This window comes from Nannobrachium achirus (assembly GCF_963921795.1).
Source record: "Nannobrachium achirus genome assembly, chromosome: 10".
NCBI classification, from domain to species: Eukaryota; Metazoa; Chordata; class Actinopteri; order Myctophiformes; family Myctophidae; genus Nannobrachium; species Nannobrachium achirus.
The window spans coordinates 47,792,220-47,809,419 of record NC_137819.1 but is presented as its reverse complement, the minus strand read 5'-3'; the positions used below and the strand labels follow the sequence as shown (position 1 = coordinate 47,809,419).

General features: G+C 40.7%; 2 protein-coding genes across 2 annotated transcripts in view; both read left to right on the top strand.

The window, feature by feature from the left end:
* Window positions 1-9,015, top strand: part of ppp1r9a (protein phosphatase 1, regulatory subunit 9A) — a 78,924-nt gene extending 69,909 nt beyond the window's left edge. The window contains 5 exon segments of the mRNA XM_080735030.1: window positions 364-423; window positions 1,364-1,412; window positions 3,895-3,999; window positions 4,616-4,798; window positions 6,117-9,015. Of these exon segments, the coding sequence (XP_080591156.1) occupies window positions 364-423; window positions 1,364-1,412; window positions 3,895-3,999; window positions 4,616-4,798; window positions 6,117-6,293 (574 nt within the window). The 3' untranslated portion in view covers window positions 6,294-9,015.
* A 904-nt stretch (window positions 9,016-9,919) lies between these two features.
* On the top strand, window positions 9,920-16,547 carry asb4 (ankyrin repeat and SOCS box containing 4; the record flags this gene model as incomplete). The annotated part of the gene is made up of 6 exons (XM_080735553.1): window positions 9,920-10,106; window positions 11,790-12,089; window positions 12,718-12,963; window positions 13,363-13,610; window positions 15,109-15,222; window positions 15,895-16,547. The coding sequence occupies 6 exons, from the start codon at window positions 9,920-9,922 to the stop codon at window positions 16,081-16,083; spliced, it is 1,284 nt and encodes a 427-aa protein (XP_080591679.1). The 3' UTR covers window positions 16,084-16,547.
* Between the last annotated feature and the right edge of the window lie 653 nt (window positions 16,548-17,200).

Genomic DNA, 17,200 nt, shown 5'->3' with positions numbered 1-17,200 from the left:
CTTTGCTTGTGTTTTACTCATGTACAGTAAAAGTAAAATCTAGAGTCAGAAAGTATAAAAAGGGACCATGACAAGTTTTTTTTACACCTTAAGAGTCAAATTAAACACAGCTGATTTTATTGTGCGGTAATGTATAATGTGCTTGCTTTTAGAAAGAGAATGTTTGAGGGGGAAAAAGTATATTGAGAGGAAGAGGAAATAATAGCAGACACCCAGCATTAGCTCTGTTGCACTGCGATGATTACTGCATCACCAGCTGCTTGGTTTAGCAGTGCCCTTTATGTAAAACGAATGAAGTACGGAGAATATTGGGATTAAACAGTTTCAAACATTGTTATCTCACCTTACCTCTGTTCCATTCAGGGTCTCCCTCAGGAAAAGCACCATGAAGGACAGAGACCCCCGGGCCTCCCCTGGAAATAGGTAATCAAATAATCCTTTTATCAGATAAGATTTCATCAGATCTGATCAGTGTCTCTTGTGCTACTAGCCGGAGCTTAAACTTAACTGGCTGGTTTACGCTGATTTCTGAACTGGAGACAGCAGTACAGAGTTCAGAAACATTATTTTTCATGCTCAGGTGTCTGCGTACTGTATGTGCGATTGCAATACGTACTATATGTCTTAGAAAGGGGAAGGTCTCACACAAAGAGGGTTTGAGCGAGCACAGTGTAGAGTGTAGCTGTAGCACATTGTTTGCTCAGGCATTAAGCATGAAATCTGGAGATTAACAGTAGCCTGAGCACAGCGGGAAACAGAGTCTAAAATAGGGAGACTCTTGTGAAAATCAGGAGTGTTGACGGGTATTGTGTGTGAAAATAATATGCAGCATTAGCTATGTTGTATCACACAGACACTATCCCAGATGGGGCTCTGTAGTGACATTCAAGGGTCACTAATCTCCCTCTCTCTCTCTCTCTCTCGCACGCATACACAGTACACACACGCACACAGACGGATGCACATAGACATACTGAAAGACTAAACACATACATAAGCACACACATGTACAGGCATTAGTGCTTCAGGGTGCCCATAAATTCACCAGTGTCTATAATCACATGGTAATGGAATGTCCATTACTGTGTTGCCTACTGTATGTCTAGACACTGTGAAACTGTGATAATTCTATCCACTAATCTCCTGGTCCTGTCTCCCCCCCCTCCCTCCCTCCCTCCCTCCCCACTCACTCTCGCCATATCTTTCATACGCTTTCTCTCTCTTGCGTGTCTTTCTCCCCTCTCTGAATCTCTCTTTCCCTCTCGTCTCTCCCTCCCCCATTTCTTCTCTTTCATATTTCTATCTGCCTCCTTCATGTCCCTCACCCCCTCCCCTCTCGTCTATCATTCTCTATCACTATCAGTTCCACAGAGCCCTCACTAGAGGACAGCCCAGAGAAACTCAAGGCTAAGGTATGTGAGGTCAGACTCAGTGGTTACATTAGCGTAATTATGACCATGATTTACTGGCCACTTCACAGTCCATGAAGGGCACTTGTTATCCGTCTCGCTGCCAATGCAGACATCCGACTAGGTGATGGTGGTGTGCCTTGAGACAAGTGCCAGCGTGCCTTGGGATTCGGGGACAACCACACATTATCATTGCAATATAATACACCTATACAAAAAGTTATGAATTATTTAATGATTTAAATCAGTGGATCCCAAACTTTTTAGCTTGAGACCCAAAAGAGAAATTAGACGTTTGCCCGGAACACAAACTAATGAAAACAGCTGATCTACAAGGACACAGCGCGTCGATTCGCGCAATTTTGGTTATGATTACAAGTGTGTGCCTTGAGATTTATTTTAAACCACTGAGCTATGCAACACCAGGTTATGAACGAGTAGACGGTAGTGCACATGAGTGTACATGTCACCTTCTGATGAGCAATGGTGTAACATCCTTTATAAGAGTATATATAGGATATAGTCATTATCGATGTAGCTGTGGTACTTGATCATTATATTATGTTGTTGTTAATAAATGTTAATGACTTGCCTGCTGGTTTCTGTTTGAACAGAATTCTCTTACATGGCCCCACTTCTTCTCCTATTCATATTATTTGGTATTGTATTCCTTATTTTGTCCAATCATACTGTATCCACTGAAAGGCACATTGTTATTGTAAAAGAGGTAAATGGAATTTGGTGGAAATGCAATAACCATGATCATCAAAAAATGCATAATTGCTTCTTTCGATTGGATAAATATTTATAAATTGACTCAGTGATTTGATTTTTGTTACATGACTTAAATGAGTATATCATCTGAACTGTCCGTAACCCTGACTAACCTTTCCTCACCATGTCTTCACACAAGAACTTAAACCATAAAGGAAGAAAGTCTCTTAGACATTTTGAACACTGTGGTTCACCTTTGATGGGCTTTTTTCTCTGCCTTGATGAAACACAACCTCTGCTTGTCACTGGTGTGACAAATGTGATTTTTTTTAATCGTGCGCCAGCGCCGTCCTCTCCACTCTCCCAAGACACCTTCTGAATTTGAGATGAAAGCATTTCAGAACTTACTGTACATTGATTTAAAATGCACTTTTAAGAGTTTTCCGTTGAAGCTCAAAGCCGACCATGAAAGGATAAGCTCTTCATTATGGTTAAAGTGATAGAAGACAGAAGTGGAAGAGTCAGGTTTAGACAAGACTAGAATGTAAGGTAACATAAGATAAAACTTTAGCTGAGGGGAAATAAGGTTGCCCCTGCACTAGCAGAGTAAAGATAAGGATAGTTTTCAACACCCCTCCATTGTACAGTAGTTCTTGGACAAAGCATAATGTCTGTTTACTTTGAATCCACTTTTTTGTTTTATTTGGAGGCTAATCAGTTTCCTTTCATAATTATGAAAGCTTGAATTCTCTTCAAAACCCATTTGTACGTATGTGTTTGTAGTCAGTTATGACTGTTTTGGATCTTAAAGTGATCCATGACTAATACGACAAATATGCCTTAATACATTATAATTGTCCTCTATAACTACAATGTAAAATTAAAAACACCTTAATTATTTTATTTCTTCTAGAAATAGCTAATCTTTCACTCAACAGGGGAAATGCCCGTCGCAAGTTGATGATGTCATAAATGTCATGTGTGATCTATCCCTATGGAATTTATGGCATGCATGTGCAAATAAAAACAAACTTAATACTTCATATGGTTAATATGAGCATCAACTCAATATTTCAAATGTGTTTTTTGCACATGCATGCCATAAGTTCCATAGGGTTAGATCACACATGACATTTATGACATCATTAACTTGCGACGGGTATTTCCCCTGTTGAGTGAAAGATTAGCTATTTCTAGAAGAAATAAAATAATTAAGGTGTTTTTAATTTTACATTGTAGTTATAGAGGACAATTATAATGTATTAAGGCATATTTGTCGTATTAGTCAGGGATCACTTTAATAAATAATCAATTATCCTGGCGCATCCCTAATGGATGTTTTTTTCCTTTCATAATTTGTTAACCTTTGTTCCACCGTCTTTTGCCAGAAATAGATGAAATTGTTATTGAATAAACAAAACATCAAACTACATATAATTTAGAGGTATAACTTCAAATTATTATAATTTGTTGCTTTGTAAATGATAATTGATATCTTAGCTGAAGCTGAGGAGACTTTGCTTACTCTCACAGTCTCACTCTTACCAAAATGGTTCTGTATACTCTAATGAATTATAAAAATGTACAGTATATGTTTCACATAGACTTTCTAAGTAGCCCATAACATGTTTTTTATTGGCACCATTTGTTTCTATCATAATGTTGGAGTAGAATATTTAAAATCGTCCTATATCCAGTAAAACAATGACTTTCAGTTACGTGGAACCTCTTTGGTTAGCCCTTTTTTTTAGAATTGTTTGTTCTTCTTCAGGGTCCTACTTTGAATGATGATCTAAGTGCCAGCAGCACCAGCTCAGTGGAGATAAGTGGAATGCTGAATGAAGCCAAGATGTCCGGACTGCACTCCTCAGATGAGGTATGCTTAGCTTAGCCTGAGCTATACTTAGTTGTGTGTGGGTGGTTCTCTTACAAATGCTCATGCCTAGATAACTAATTACCATATTGGATCCACTGGAACAGTTTTTATTGTAATTTTGGAATGGTTTTGGACGTAGAGTAAGAGGTTTCTGCGCGACGGCGATGATAAATCGTTTTGAAATTTGTAAAGATAGGATGTATGCTAATCTCCTTCTGTTGTCTTCTCTGCTGCCATGTTAAGAGTCTGGATATGATAGATGATGAGGTGAGACTCACACACTGTGTCTTATTAAGGGGCTGTGTTTGCACCCTGCATGCTTATTTTTGTCTGTAAAGGTTGAATATACTGTAACACTAGACAGAGAAAGAGCTCTGCATTTTATCGTGTAACTTATGACATTTTATCTTCATTGCCAATAGACTATAGAGGGTTTGATGTGTGTCTTACAACATTCATAGCATTTTTTATTTTGCCTGTCAGTTCCATTTCATTATTTAGTAGAATTACTGTTGTAGACATAATTACAGATCTATGTTGTAAAAATAGGTCGTGGAATGGAGGTTGATTTCTGTTTGTCTCAATTGCGCGTGTGTGTGTGCTTGTGCATGTGCAGATCTTAGACGAGGCTCAGTTCCCTAAGCAGCACCAGTGGCAACACCGCACTGTGTCAGAGTGGACCTCCCAGCAGGTGGCCCGCTGGCTTACAGGCCTCAACCTGGAACACCATATCCCAGAATTCACTGCCAAAAGTGTGGATGGAGATCAACTGCTGCAGCTGGACAGCACTGAGCTGAAGGTCAGTGGGATGCACATGTTATGTGCATCTGTGATTTTGCCCACCATACAATATGAACTGTACAAATCCCCTTTGCTTTTCACTGTGAGATATGTAGAAGAAATCTGTGATGTGATGCTCACCCTTTTTCAGGGACCCACAGTTTATTGTTCAAGGTTTCTTTATTGGTATTTTCACAACACATATTTAATTGAAGCAACGCGTTAGTTTATGCAGGACACAGGAGTCGCCCCACCCAGCTGTAGTCAGCTGTCAGTCGGCTCTGTTCTCATTCCTCATTCTCATATCTGCTGGTCGTTGCGTCACATGACTGCCATCCTCCAATCAAAGCTCTCAATCAGTAGGGAAGGCTCCTTTAAATATGGCTTACTTTCTCTACCTATGCTTGGTTTCCGAAGCTTCGGAACATTCGCTGCTAGCTGCCTCCACCTCCACCCCAGCCTCCACCTTTCACGATCAGTCTGGCTAAGCTCAAATACTTGTGATTGTCTGACTAAGTTACATGTCAATGTATTAAGCTCAAATACTGTGATTTTGACTGACGAAGTTACACGTCAATGTATTGCTATTGTTCTGCTATTGTATCCCTATGGGGGGTATTGCTTTGTGTTCCCTGGTTTTGCTTAGCATGCCCAAAAAGCATGCACAAAATTCAGGGAACATCTCCGAATGTGGAGCCCTTTACGTAACACCAAGATTAACTGTATTCCATTTATGCAATAAATGGTTAAATCTACTTTGACGTGAGTGTTCCTGACTAAACAAATCAAAGCATATCATCATATGTTAACCCTCCCACTCCCCAAAGTTCCTGCTCTGAGAGAGCCACAACCCTGGTATTTTTGTGCCAAAAAAAAGAACAAGACAAACAAATGAGACACATTTACATTGAAAGTGTAAGACATGGACAAAAACAAGTCCGAAAACAAGTCCGAAAATTACTGTATGCACAGTAAGGATGTGTCATTGAATTAAAAAAATATATATAAAAAAAAATATACAAATATAATATACAAATACACAAAAATAATAATAATGCATAAACAATTACAATGGGGTCAGGGACCCTCAGTTTGATGTGTATTAGTCTCGGACCCCTAATTTATACAATTGTTTTTATCTCTGAGAGCCCAATCTACACTGTAAAATCCTCAGTGTTTATTTAACTCAGAGAGTGTACAAATGGAACAGAGATTTGTCCACTCTGAGTTACAGACCCATAAGGATCCATTCGGACCCCTTGGTGGTCCTCGAACTCGGACATGACGTTTAGAAACAACTGTGTGTGTGTGTGTGTGTGTGCGTGTGCGTTTTGCAGGCCCTTGGTGTGACCTCTTCCCAGGACCGCGCGCTGATCAAGAAGAAGATCAAGGACCTCAAGGCGCTCATGGAGAAGGCCAAGAGGAACTACGACAAAATGGAGAAACAGCGCGAGAAGCTACGGAAGAGAGAGATGGAACAGAAACAGGCAGGCAAAGAGGATGCGGCAGAGTGAGATGAATCTATAGACCTCCCCTCCCCCCCTCCTCCCTCTTTACCGTAGCACTGCTGCTACCACAGCAAGTAGCGTCTCTGGGAAGAGACTCTCAGTGGGGCCGAGACGGGAACCCTGGGGGATGCCTACTCAATTGTTCTTAATAGCTCAGTGGTGGAGCCCCTCGCCTCAACTGTTGCAGGAGGCTGGCTGACTTTTTTACCAAGCAAACTAAACCAAAACGAGTGTACAGTTGAATGCTGCCCCCTTCCAACCTCATCTCTCATCCAACACTGTGTTTTGTTTTCGGTATGTCTTAAGACCTACTCTGTACTATTTATTTTGCTGTTTAATGCTGTAAATTGGGTTTATTTATTCTTATAGAGAGTATGTTTTAGAGACAAAAGAATCACCTCATTCCCTTTCCTGAACATATCAGCTTTAGAGCAATCTATGTTACCATGTGGATGTGTATAAAAGCACCTTTAGACATAATGTACATAATACATATACATACAGCGATAAAGATATGATGATCTGTCTACTGTGCCATTTTTGATAGAAGGAACTAACTATCTATAATCCTGTTCAGCTACATGGATCTATGGACTCCCATAGCTTTGACAAAGCACATGTATTTACTGTACACAGGGACAATGGTGAATATACAGTATATATAATATATATATGGGGCAATTCTCATATGCCACCACAAGGTGTCTCCATGCTGCTCACCTTCACCTTGAACAAATGCAACACTGGAACTTCTCATTCGTGGGCGAGAGTGGAATACAGTAAGAATCACGTTTTTATTGAGAGAAATTAGTTTCTCTCCTACCTTTCGAGAACACTGGAAGACGAGTCGAAAACACTGGATATTAAAACTACTGCACCGGTTTGTTCACTGCTCCTCATCTGTACCATGTGAAAGCAATTCCCAAATTATGAAGGATATTACAAAATAAGAACTGACTTGGCACTGGAGACTGGAGATTGCGGGTACAATGTAAACTGGACTTTGTAACATACTTACCTGTACACTACAAACAAAAACAAAATGAAAAACAGGATGATGAAAGCTCCTGCATATGCATAACATGCTTTGACTCCTCCTATAACCTGCTTTAGACCTCTTTTTCTATTCTCTTAATAACAAAGTAATACCCAACCGCTGCCTTTAGAAAATCTAGAGTCTAGAATTCTTTCTATTTCATTTTTGGTTCTGGAACAAAATCTGCTTCTGTGTTTGTGTTGGAATACGCCGACCGGGTCCAGTCACCTGGTGATGTTCATGATCTTGGTCTTTCCTTTTGTTTGAAATATTACTCTTACTTGTTCATCCTTCATCAGAAGGCAGGGCTTGTCAACCTTTCACTTTGATTTGATTTAGCACCTTTGATCTCTGGAATATTTTGTTGAATTCTAATTATGACAGTAGGTCACCTTATAGAGAGGATTTATCTCCGTGGTCATTGTTATTAGAATGGTATAAGAATGCAGTATTGGGCCGGTGCAAAGTGCAGGACACAATCTTAATTGTGGTTGTAAGACCGTTGGTCACTAGAGTTGTCCCACATGTTGGTCTAAACATTGCAGATAAAGGAAACATGCAGTCTTCTATAATGTCACTTGAGTCTGTTGTGAGACTGGAGGCTCAAAGCATTTTATTTTGTAATCAGATTTAAAATACAAATCATCACCGAAAGTTATTTTTGTCAGTTATAATGCAATACTGTAATTAATTGTCTGATCACAAAGCTCGCTGAAACAGTCGCTCCATGTAATTCTCATGCCCTGCAGGAATCATTCCATGCGTTTACATTTCTATTAATGTGTCACTATGAAGCTACTGAAGGCAGCTTTGGTCACAATTCCCGTTTTGTCTTATGTCTCTACTGCCCGGTGTTTGAGTCAGAGGGTCAAGAGCCAGAACAGACTCGAGTAACAAAGGTCTAACTTGTGAAGTGATACTTCCATGCAATGCCACAAACGTTATTCTGGCATCATTAATATGTTAATGTTATTTATTATTTACGTATTTAATGAAGCATCTAACTATTGTTTATGATAACTTATGCAACAGTAGAGTATTAACACCTAATTATAATTTATCCAGAATTGTATGATTACTACTTTTTGCCAAAAGACAAATAATTAAAAATGTTCCTGAAAAAAGATTTTTAGATTCTAATGGTTGTCATCAGTGATTACCAGTGATGATTTGTATGTCGACCCATTTTTAATTGCGTGGCGACAGTAAAAGGCCATGCTTAAACTGAGCTTGAGTTGGTTGTTACCCATCCTCTTACACAGCATATAAAGTAATGATTAACCTGGCCATAATGTAACCTTAAAAACTGTTTTGTAACACTTCCGCCATTGTGTGAATATCCCCCACTGACCCCCTGTCAGTCTGTCGATAGACTGCACTCTCTTGACTTTTGTATTTACAGAAAAACGCTCAAAGCAATACTCTCCATTATCCCTGAAAGATCCTTGTTTTATATCAATACGTGGTGCACTATCAGGGTGGCTGCTGGGGGTCGATTAAGGTCACACGCATGTTGATCAAGCTTGACTGGTCTGATGAAACCAACGTGTTGATGAAACCATGTTATGGTCCCAGCAGGCGAGGGAACCTTAAAGGAAACCGGTTGTTTTTAAGTACAGTTTTATCCTTGTCTGCAAGGTTTTATGGGATGTTCAGCTTTCCTGTGAATAGGAAAGTGTAGAGAGCTAGATAATCACCACAAACTGATAAGAGGTTCCTTTTATTTCTTTCTTCTTTTTTTCCCCCCCTTTGCTCTCTTCTTTTGCATTTTGGAAAGGGCAGCTACCTGTCACACTGAATAAAAGGTGCGGTTACTGTCAGCGATTTGCTTTCGTTTCTTCTGTTCACTATTTTGTTATTGCCCTGCAAAGTGTCATGTTGCTGTCCGTACTTAAAAGCACAATTTCCAAGCAATGTACTTCCCAATGTACTGTATACTAACGGTCAGCAGAAGTTCTTTCCTCACCCCATTGGATGTGGTAAACCTCTCTAACTTCACATTCATACAGTCAAATATGCAGTAGTTTGAATTCAGTAAGTCCATAGTACTCGATAAGAATGTAATAGCAAGCGTATGTCATGGAAATCCCTGCCATGCTTTCTTGTGTCCACATAGGACAGGGTCCATTTAAAGTAAACCATATTTATTAAAGTCATGTGACCAGCCATTCATATTCCTCATGATGTCATAAGGACCATGTTAGATGACTATGGGAGGTACATACTTTAATGGTCTACTCTAGCGTCAAGCACACTCACTTTTAGCTCTCTACTCCCTCCCTCCATTCTATTTATATCCAGCCTAATTCTATTCTAGGCCTACTGCTACTGTCTCTCCTTTCACTTCACTCTCAACCTCTTTTTTTTCCTATTAAATTCGTATTCCTTCTTTTCATTCTAGACCTCCCCTTTACCCTATGGCACGGTTCACAGAGGATCATCTTCAGACCTCTGGGTATGAGGCATGTTTTCCGCCATAACCTTCCACGTTTGTGAGTTCATCTCAAGTTTTCTCCGTGCTGTGTTGAGAATATTATTCCTGCCAGTGTCGGCCAGGCGGGCAGAGCCGTGCTTAGGCCCGGCCCTCTGGGCATTCATGGAAGAAGAGCCTCAGCTGACCGCCCAGCAGCAGGCTCTCAGGGAGCTGAAAGCACGGTTCCTGAAGGCCCTGCTGAGGAACGATGCCCAGGAGGTGCAGACCATCCTCCGCAAGAGCAACCTGGACATAGACACAGTGCTTGAGGTGGAGGATGCTAACATGGTCTTGGCTTCGTACAAGAAAGGTAGGTACCCTCACAAATAACATGCAGTAATCCTGGTCTCTATACTGCCTCCCCCTGGCCAGCTGGGGCGCCTGCTATGTCCAACCAGGGAAACTTCCCCCCTGCCAGGTGCAAAGAAGCGACTTGGACTCTTCATGCATAGAAGGAAGCATGAGGTCAGTTTGTTGTCTCCCCAGTTTGGCAGAGGGAGTGTTGCGCCCAGGATTACATTAGATTATTGACACCAAGTGAAAAATGGGTTACAAAATCGGGGATAAAATTTAAAAAAAGAAAAAGAAAGGTAGGTAGGGGCAGTCAATACTGCAATACAGTTACAAGTAAAAATCCAGGATTCAAAATAGATAGATAGATAGGTACCTTTATTATCCCACAGGGGAAATTCAGTTGCCCAGAGGCAGCACAGCAGTTAAGGTTACAAGTTACAGAGAAGTAAGAAAAAGAAAAAGAGTACTGTAGTGTACAGTCCAAAGAGCAAGCACAAAAAAAGATAAATAAAACAAAGTGTCGAAAGCTATTGCAAAAAAAAAGAAGAAGAATATATACATAAAGTGACCACGAAACATTCAACGCTCATAAGTGACACGTCACACACCCAAAAAAGCTAAACTCAAAGCATAACTTAACAAACGGTGGCAAACAAAAAAAAAGTGCACATAACAGTCACTGCTAGTCAATGCAGTCATGCAACACAAGTATCACACCGACATATCAACACCGCAATAGTACATAGTACAACCAACACAACCCAATAGTGCAGGGCCAGAAAATAAGTAACCAAAGTCAGTGCAAATAAGTCAAGAATATACATATATTTTTTTCTTCCTTTTTTAAGAAATAATGGGAGCCACAGCAAGACGCCACAGCAACCCTCTCAGGGAAAAGTACGTTAGAGGTCAGAGTCAGTACAACTTTTGTTCCAGTAGTGCAAGGTAACCGTTGTAAAAAAAATGTACTTGAGTAAAAGTATGAAGGTGTTTGCATAAAAATGTACTTAAAGTACCAAAGTACTACATGTTTAAAAATTGCAGATCTACAAGCGATGCGTCACGTTGTGAGCTTGTAGATCGGCTATTCTCAAAAGGCCAAGATATAAAATAGGGCTAAAGTGTTTTGTGTATTCTATAATAGGCCTATTATCATTTATATCTGCAAAGTAACTAGTAACTAATGTTTTCAAATAAATGTAGTGGAGTAAAAGTAAATTAAGCACTTTGAACGCTAAGTAAAGTTTATTACCATTGTTAAGTATCATTGTAAAGTCTTGTTTGTTGGTGGGTTACAAAGGAGGAACATTTCATGATCTGGACTTTTTACAAAGTCCAGATCATTATCATTTTATCATACACAGACATAAGAGGATTAATTCATACAGATGATTAGAACATCATACAAAGCATGTGGCCAACAAGTCAGTGGTGGTTAGTTGTTTATTTGAGCATTTCAAAGCCATTGGACAAAACAGAGTTAGGCCACTAGGTGGCAGTAACTCCCCACTGGAGACATGCCACACAGGTCCGTGCTGGACTCTAGTCTTGGTCATTGTATTCTTGTGGTCAGCGTTTATGCTGACCCACTGCGGCAAGCCATTCTGACCTATAACACAAAGTCAAAAATCTATTCTGCTTTAACACTGTGAGTTACACGGTAAGTTAAACATTCTTGTTTTCCTCCTTATCTTTATAGGTAACTGGTTGCCAGACTACAAACTGGAGAGGTCATGGGCAATGGGTCTCCATGTGTGCATGATGTACAATGCCTTGGAGTCTGCGCTGGTCCTCCTCGTGAACGGTGCAATGGTCAATGGAGTGCCCAATGGGAAAACCCCGCTGCATGTCGCCTGCTCGGTCTCCCATGCCGACTGCGTGGCTCTGCTGTTGGCTCACGGTGCCAAGGTTAACAGTCTATCGCTGAGCGGGCACACGGCCCTCCACTACTGTACCACCAGGGAGTCTGTGGACTGTGCCAAGCAGGTCATCCTCAAAGGTCAGGAGAGCAAATGAAGGTGGATGAGGAAGGGTACAAATAAAGCATAGCAGGGGTGTTCAAACTTTTTTCAAATGGGGCCACATTAGAAAATATTAAAACACAAAAGGGCTGACATACAAAGTCACATACTTGCAACTATCATCATCATTAAAATATTTAATATCAATGGTATTTTGTCAGGTGTGTGTGTTCTGAACAAAACACAAATAACTCAACCTTATTTCACATTACCAAATGTAACCAGATTATTGTGAAAAATACAATAAAATAGCCTTTCTTTGACCTCTCCAGAATGAGACAACCGGGAACAGTCCTGACAAATTATACTCTGGGAAAATATTCTTGTTTGATGTTGCTGGCAGGCCGTTTATAATACAATTTAGGAATGAGTCCTCGGGCCACATTTGGCCCCTGGGCCGCACTTTGGACACCCCTGAAGCAGAGGTATCAACAGGGAAGAATAGATGATGATGGATGTATTGGTATGGCAATGGGGTATATTCACTGGTTATCTGTATTTTTGGATGGATGGATTACAATCTAAACATATATATAATAATCCCGTAGAAGGACACTGACACTAGCATAACTGACAGTTATTGCTGTTTGAAATTTTCCCTCATAGGTGGAAAAGTGAACATGCCCAGTCAGAACACAGAGGAGGACACACCGTTACACATAGCGGCCCGGTGCGGTGTCCCAGAGCTGGTCGCTCTCTACTTGGCCCACGGAGCAGCTGTGAACGCAGTCAATGCCCGCCTGGAGACGCCCCTGTTCACTGCGGTCTACTGGGCCTTCGACACCGGGAAGGAGCAGCCATACAGCCAGAAACACCACCTGGTCTGCCGCATTCTGCTGGACCACAAAGCAGGTTAGAGACCGAGGCATGTTTGCTGGTGTTCACAACCAGAGGAGCTGAACTTTTTGACAACGTAACACTGGACAATAAAATCTTGTTGTGTCCTGAGTGTGAATCTTAATCCTGAGGATTTGTTAAATAAACCATTGCATCTTCAAATGCAGCCTTGTTCTTGTTCTTTCAGTAACTGAATAATAGAGTTTTATTTAGGTTTAGCATTAGGGATGAAGATATATTAAATTCTATGCTTTTGTCTTCATTTTGACCAAAAATATGATCATCACTTACTGTATATGTACAACCACTTTATTTCTGTTTGAGACTCTGGTCATGGGTCTCCAGTACTCAGATGTTAGATGTTAAATGGATTTGCTCTTTCATTTTGCTCATTAGAAGCGCCCTCTCTTCCAGACCCCAACCGCCAGGAGATAGACCTCAAGACGGCTCTCCACAAGGCGGCCTGGAACTTCGACCACGTCCTGATTCAGATGCTGCTGGAGGCCGGTGGTGACTCTCATGTCATGGACATGAACGGCTGTGGCCCCATCTCCTACTTCCTTAAGGTGATCGACATCAGGCCCATGGCCATCCACGAGCTCTGCTTCCAGCTGCTACTCAACCACACCACTGCACGCTTCTACCCGCCCCAGTTTCACAAGGTACTGTAGATGCAGCTGGGACAGTCCGTCAAACATTTCCTTTGTGTTCCACTTAGACAGGCCGGCAATGTCTCCAGACCAGAGGTACACAGCAAGGTTCCTGATTCGATGAACAGGTTGGTGCCTTGCGTGGCTGTCTCTGCCATCGGTGTATGGGTGAATGTAATGCACTTTGGATAAAAGTGCTATGGAAAAGCAGTGGTGTAAAGTAACTACGTAGATGTACTTAAGTAGAATTTTAGGTATAGGTATTTAGGTATTTGTACTTAACTTGAGTATTTCCAATTTACAGTACTTTTACTTCTACTCCACTTCATTTTAAAATAGCCAACTTACAAGCTCACAATGCGCAGCGAAGCGATGAATTGTGAGCTTGTAGATCTGCTATTTTCAAAGGATTTATTTGAAATGGGACATTCTGCAAAAATGGGACCACCCATTTTCAATATTGATTTTGGGGTTTGTATTGTAAAGTACAATGTGTGATGTCATCAAGTTGTACTTTACAATACAAACCCCAAAATCAATCCTCCAGTTCTAGGCAACACAGAAGGGGGGGAACTTTTTTTTCTATTTCCACACAACTCCTCTAGACTAAGGTATATTAATGACACAGTTCAATATTGAAAATGGGTGGTCTTCCCCTTTAAGTACTGTACTTAAAGGGGCACTCCACCACTTTTCAACCTATATTCATATAATAGGTCCTCACTAATGTTCATGATAAAATATCACAATTTTTTTCTACTCAGTTTGGGTCTCATAGGAGAGCTGTGGGTGGGTCAAATCCTTCTACCGGTGACATCATCAATGGGAAATGCAAGCTAATAGAAACTGTAGGCTTTCTATTCCTGAAAAAGTTGCAATGTTAAAGTGGAAGCCATTGTTCTCTAAATATTTTTTTTCAAAAATATTATTATTTTTTTTGTCAAACGATGATGTCACCGGTAGAATGATTTGACAGCTCTCCTATGAGACCCAGACTGAATAGAAAAAAATTGTGCTATTTTATTATGAACATTATTAGTGAGGACCTATTATATGAAGACAGGTTGAAAAGTGGTGAACTACTCCTTTAAGTACAATTTTTCTTGGACTTTTACTTGTAACAGAGTGTTTCTACATTGCAGTATTGATACTTTTACTTAAGTAAAACAAAAAATCAGAGTACTTTCTCCACCACTGTAGAAAAGTAGATGGCAGTGGCCTGAAAGAGTGTTAAGGCCCTTTCCCATGCACTGGGCACGATAACGATAAAACATATTGTTTTTCAATTGAAGTGCATGGTAGCGTCCACACCACAACGATAAAGCCACCATAATTGATGTGAACACTGTCGCCGTCGCCGACATATCATTATCGTTATCGTGCCCAGTGTGAAAGAGCCTTTACTCTTGTAAATCTATGAGTAGAGATAATTGTTGGGGACGTGGCTGATGGTTGGTTAAAAGGTGGGGTAAACCTGCGGATTGCAATTTTCTATGTGTTGATAACCCAGGTGCTGCAGGCCTGCCACGACTACCCTGGAGTGGTAGAAATCATGGTGAACATATTTGAACACTTAAAACCAACCAGGAAGTGGAGAGCTGCCATTCCAGATGAATGCTATCAGGTAGAGAGAGTCTCATTAATAAAGAGTGAATAATACTGGATACCTAGAATACTGGATACCTTTATGATATGACCAGTGTTGATTTTGTCGACTAAAACTATGACGAAAAATGTTTGTCGACTATGTTTTTTTCACTAACGAAAACTAAATAAAAACTAAACAAAAACTAAGCTGTGGTGACTAAGACTAAGACTAAATATATTGACAATTTCGTCAACAAAATAAAAACTAGACTAAAACGTTATGGAGGGACTAGTGTAGAAGAGAGTAATTTTATGTTTGGTTGCTCTCAGGTGTTGCGTGCTGAAAATAGCCGATCTACAAGCTCACACTGCGACGCGTTGTGAGCTTGTAGATCTGCTATTTTCAGCACGCAACCAAGTGTAAAATCAGTCATTACGATGCCATCAAGGCCTGCCAAAATACATTTTAGTCGACTAAATCAACTGTAGATTTAGTCGCCTAAAGTCTTATGATATTTAGTCGACTAAAATTAGACTAAAACTAATACTTTTCAGGTGACTAAATTATGACTAAAACTAAATTACATTTTATTCAAAAGACTATGACTAAAACGAAATCAAAATTTGCTGTCAAAAACAACACTTATGACACACCACTTTTCAACATTCATGTCTCATGTGGTCCATGTTTATCTTGGTCTCTCTCCAGCGGCATGAAGGATTCTATGACTCTCTCTTCGCTGTGTGCAGCAACACTCCTCGTAACCTCCTCCACCTGGCCAGGTGTGCCATCCGCGCCCAGCTGCGTGGGCGCTGCGACACAGGCGTTGGACAGCTGCCCCTGCCGCCCTCCATCAAAAAATATTTACTCCTGGAACCTGTGGGCATTCTGTATTAGAGACGTTTCAAAAACATTTCAATGGAATATTCCAGTCTCGTTTGAAGATGTTGACAGATGCTTGTTGTCGACGCAGTGTTGTCTCAAACATAACATTGACTTGCACTTTGCACTTAGCGGTTTGAACTTTGAAGAGCCATTCCAGCATGACAAGAGTGAATAGTGCATTTAAGAAATTGCATTTATCTTCTTGCTTTGCAGAGTATTCAGACCTATTGTAGCCTACTGTATTAGAAACTTCTAAAGGCCAAAACATATTGGACTAGGCCAAAAGACCTGCAAACCTTTTCATGCATAACAGAACGGGGAAATCCCGCTTTTTCGAACACACATCATTTCGACAACGGTATCGCTACTCACTCCACGGAGGTTAGGGTTAGGTTTGGTTGTCGAAAAGATGACTTGTAGAAATAGCGACACGCTCCCTAACAGAACATAATGTTCTGGAACCCATATTATGGCAATTGTCACTGGATAATGTGAATGATTTTGTGAATGGTTGTGTCTGTTTATGACACGGGGGGGGGGGGGGGGCACAACAATAACAATAACGGCATCAACAAATAAATACGAGTAAATATCCCTTTCCTACAAACTGTAGTAGTGGTTTTGCCATGTCAGAGTGTATGAGCTTGCACATGGGCCAAAGGTCAATCGTCGTTGTAGATTTATACGTGAAGATATCAACCTGTATCGTGGGCCACAGGTTATCACAGATCAAACATGGATCGCTGATAAATGATTCACACAGCTGAAGTTTGCACTGTAGGGCCGACCAGAGCTGGATCTAAACCTCTGGCCCTGCTTGTTGTGAAGTACAGGGCCATTTGACTGTTTATTATGGAGCCGATCTTCTCTTTCCTTGCACGCTCTTCCTTCTCTCTCTTCCTCTCATCCATTCCTTTTCTTTCTCGCTTTATTCTTTTTCTAAGCCTCAGCGTTTTCACTTCTCTCTCTTTCCATTCACAGCATTATGTCCCCCTCACAGTAAGGACTGTTAAATGAATGCCAATGATTACTGTGCACTTCTTTCCCTCTATTTGTCTTCCTGTCCTTTCCCACTCCTCTGACTCATCATTGCTCTCGCTCTCTCTCTCTCTCTCTCTCTCTCTCTCTC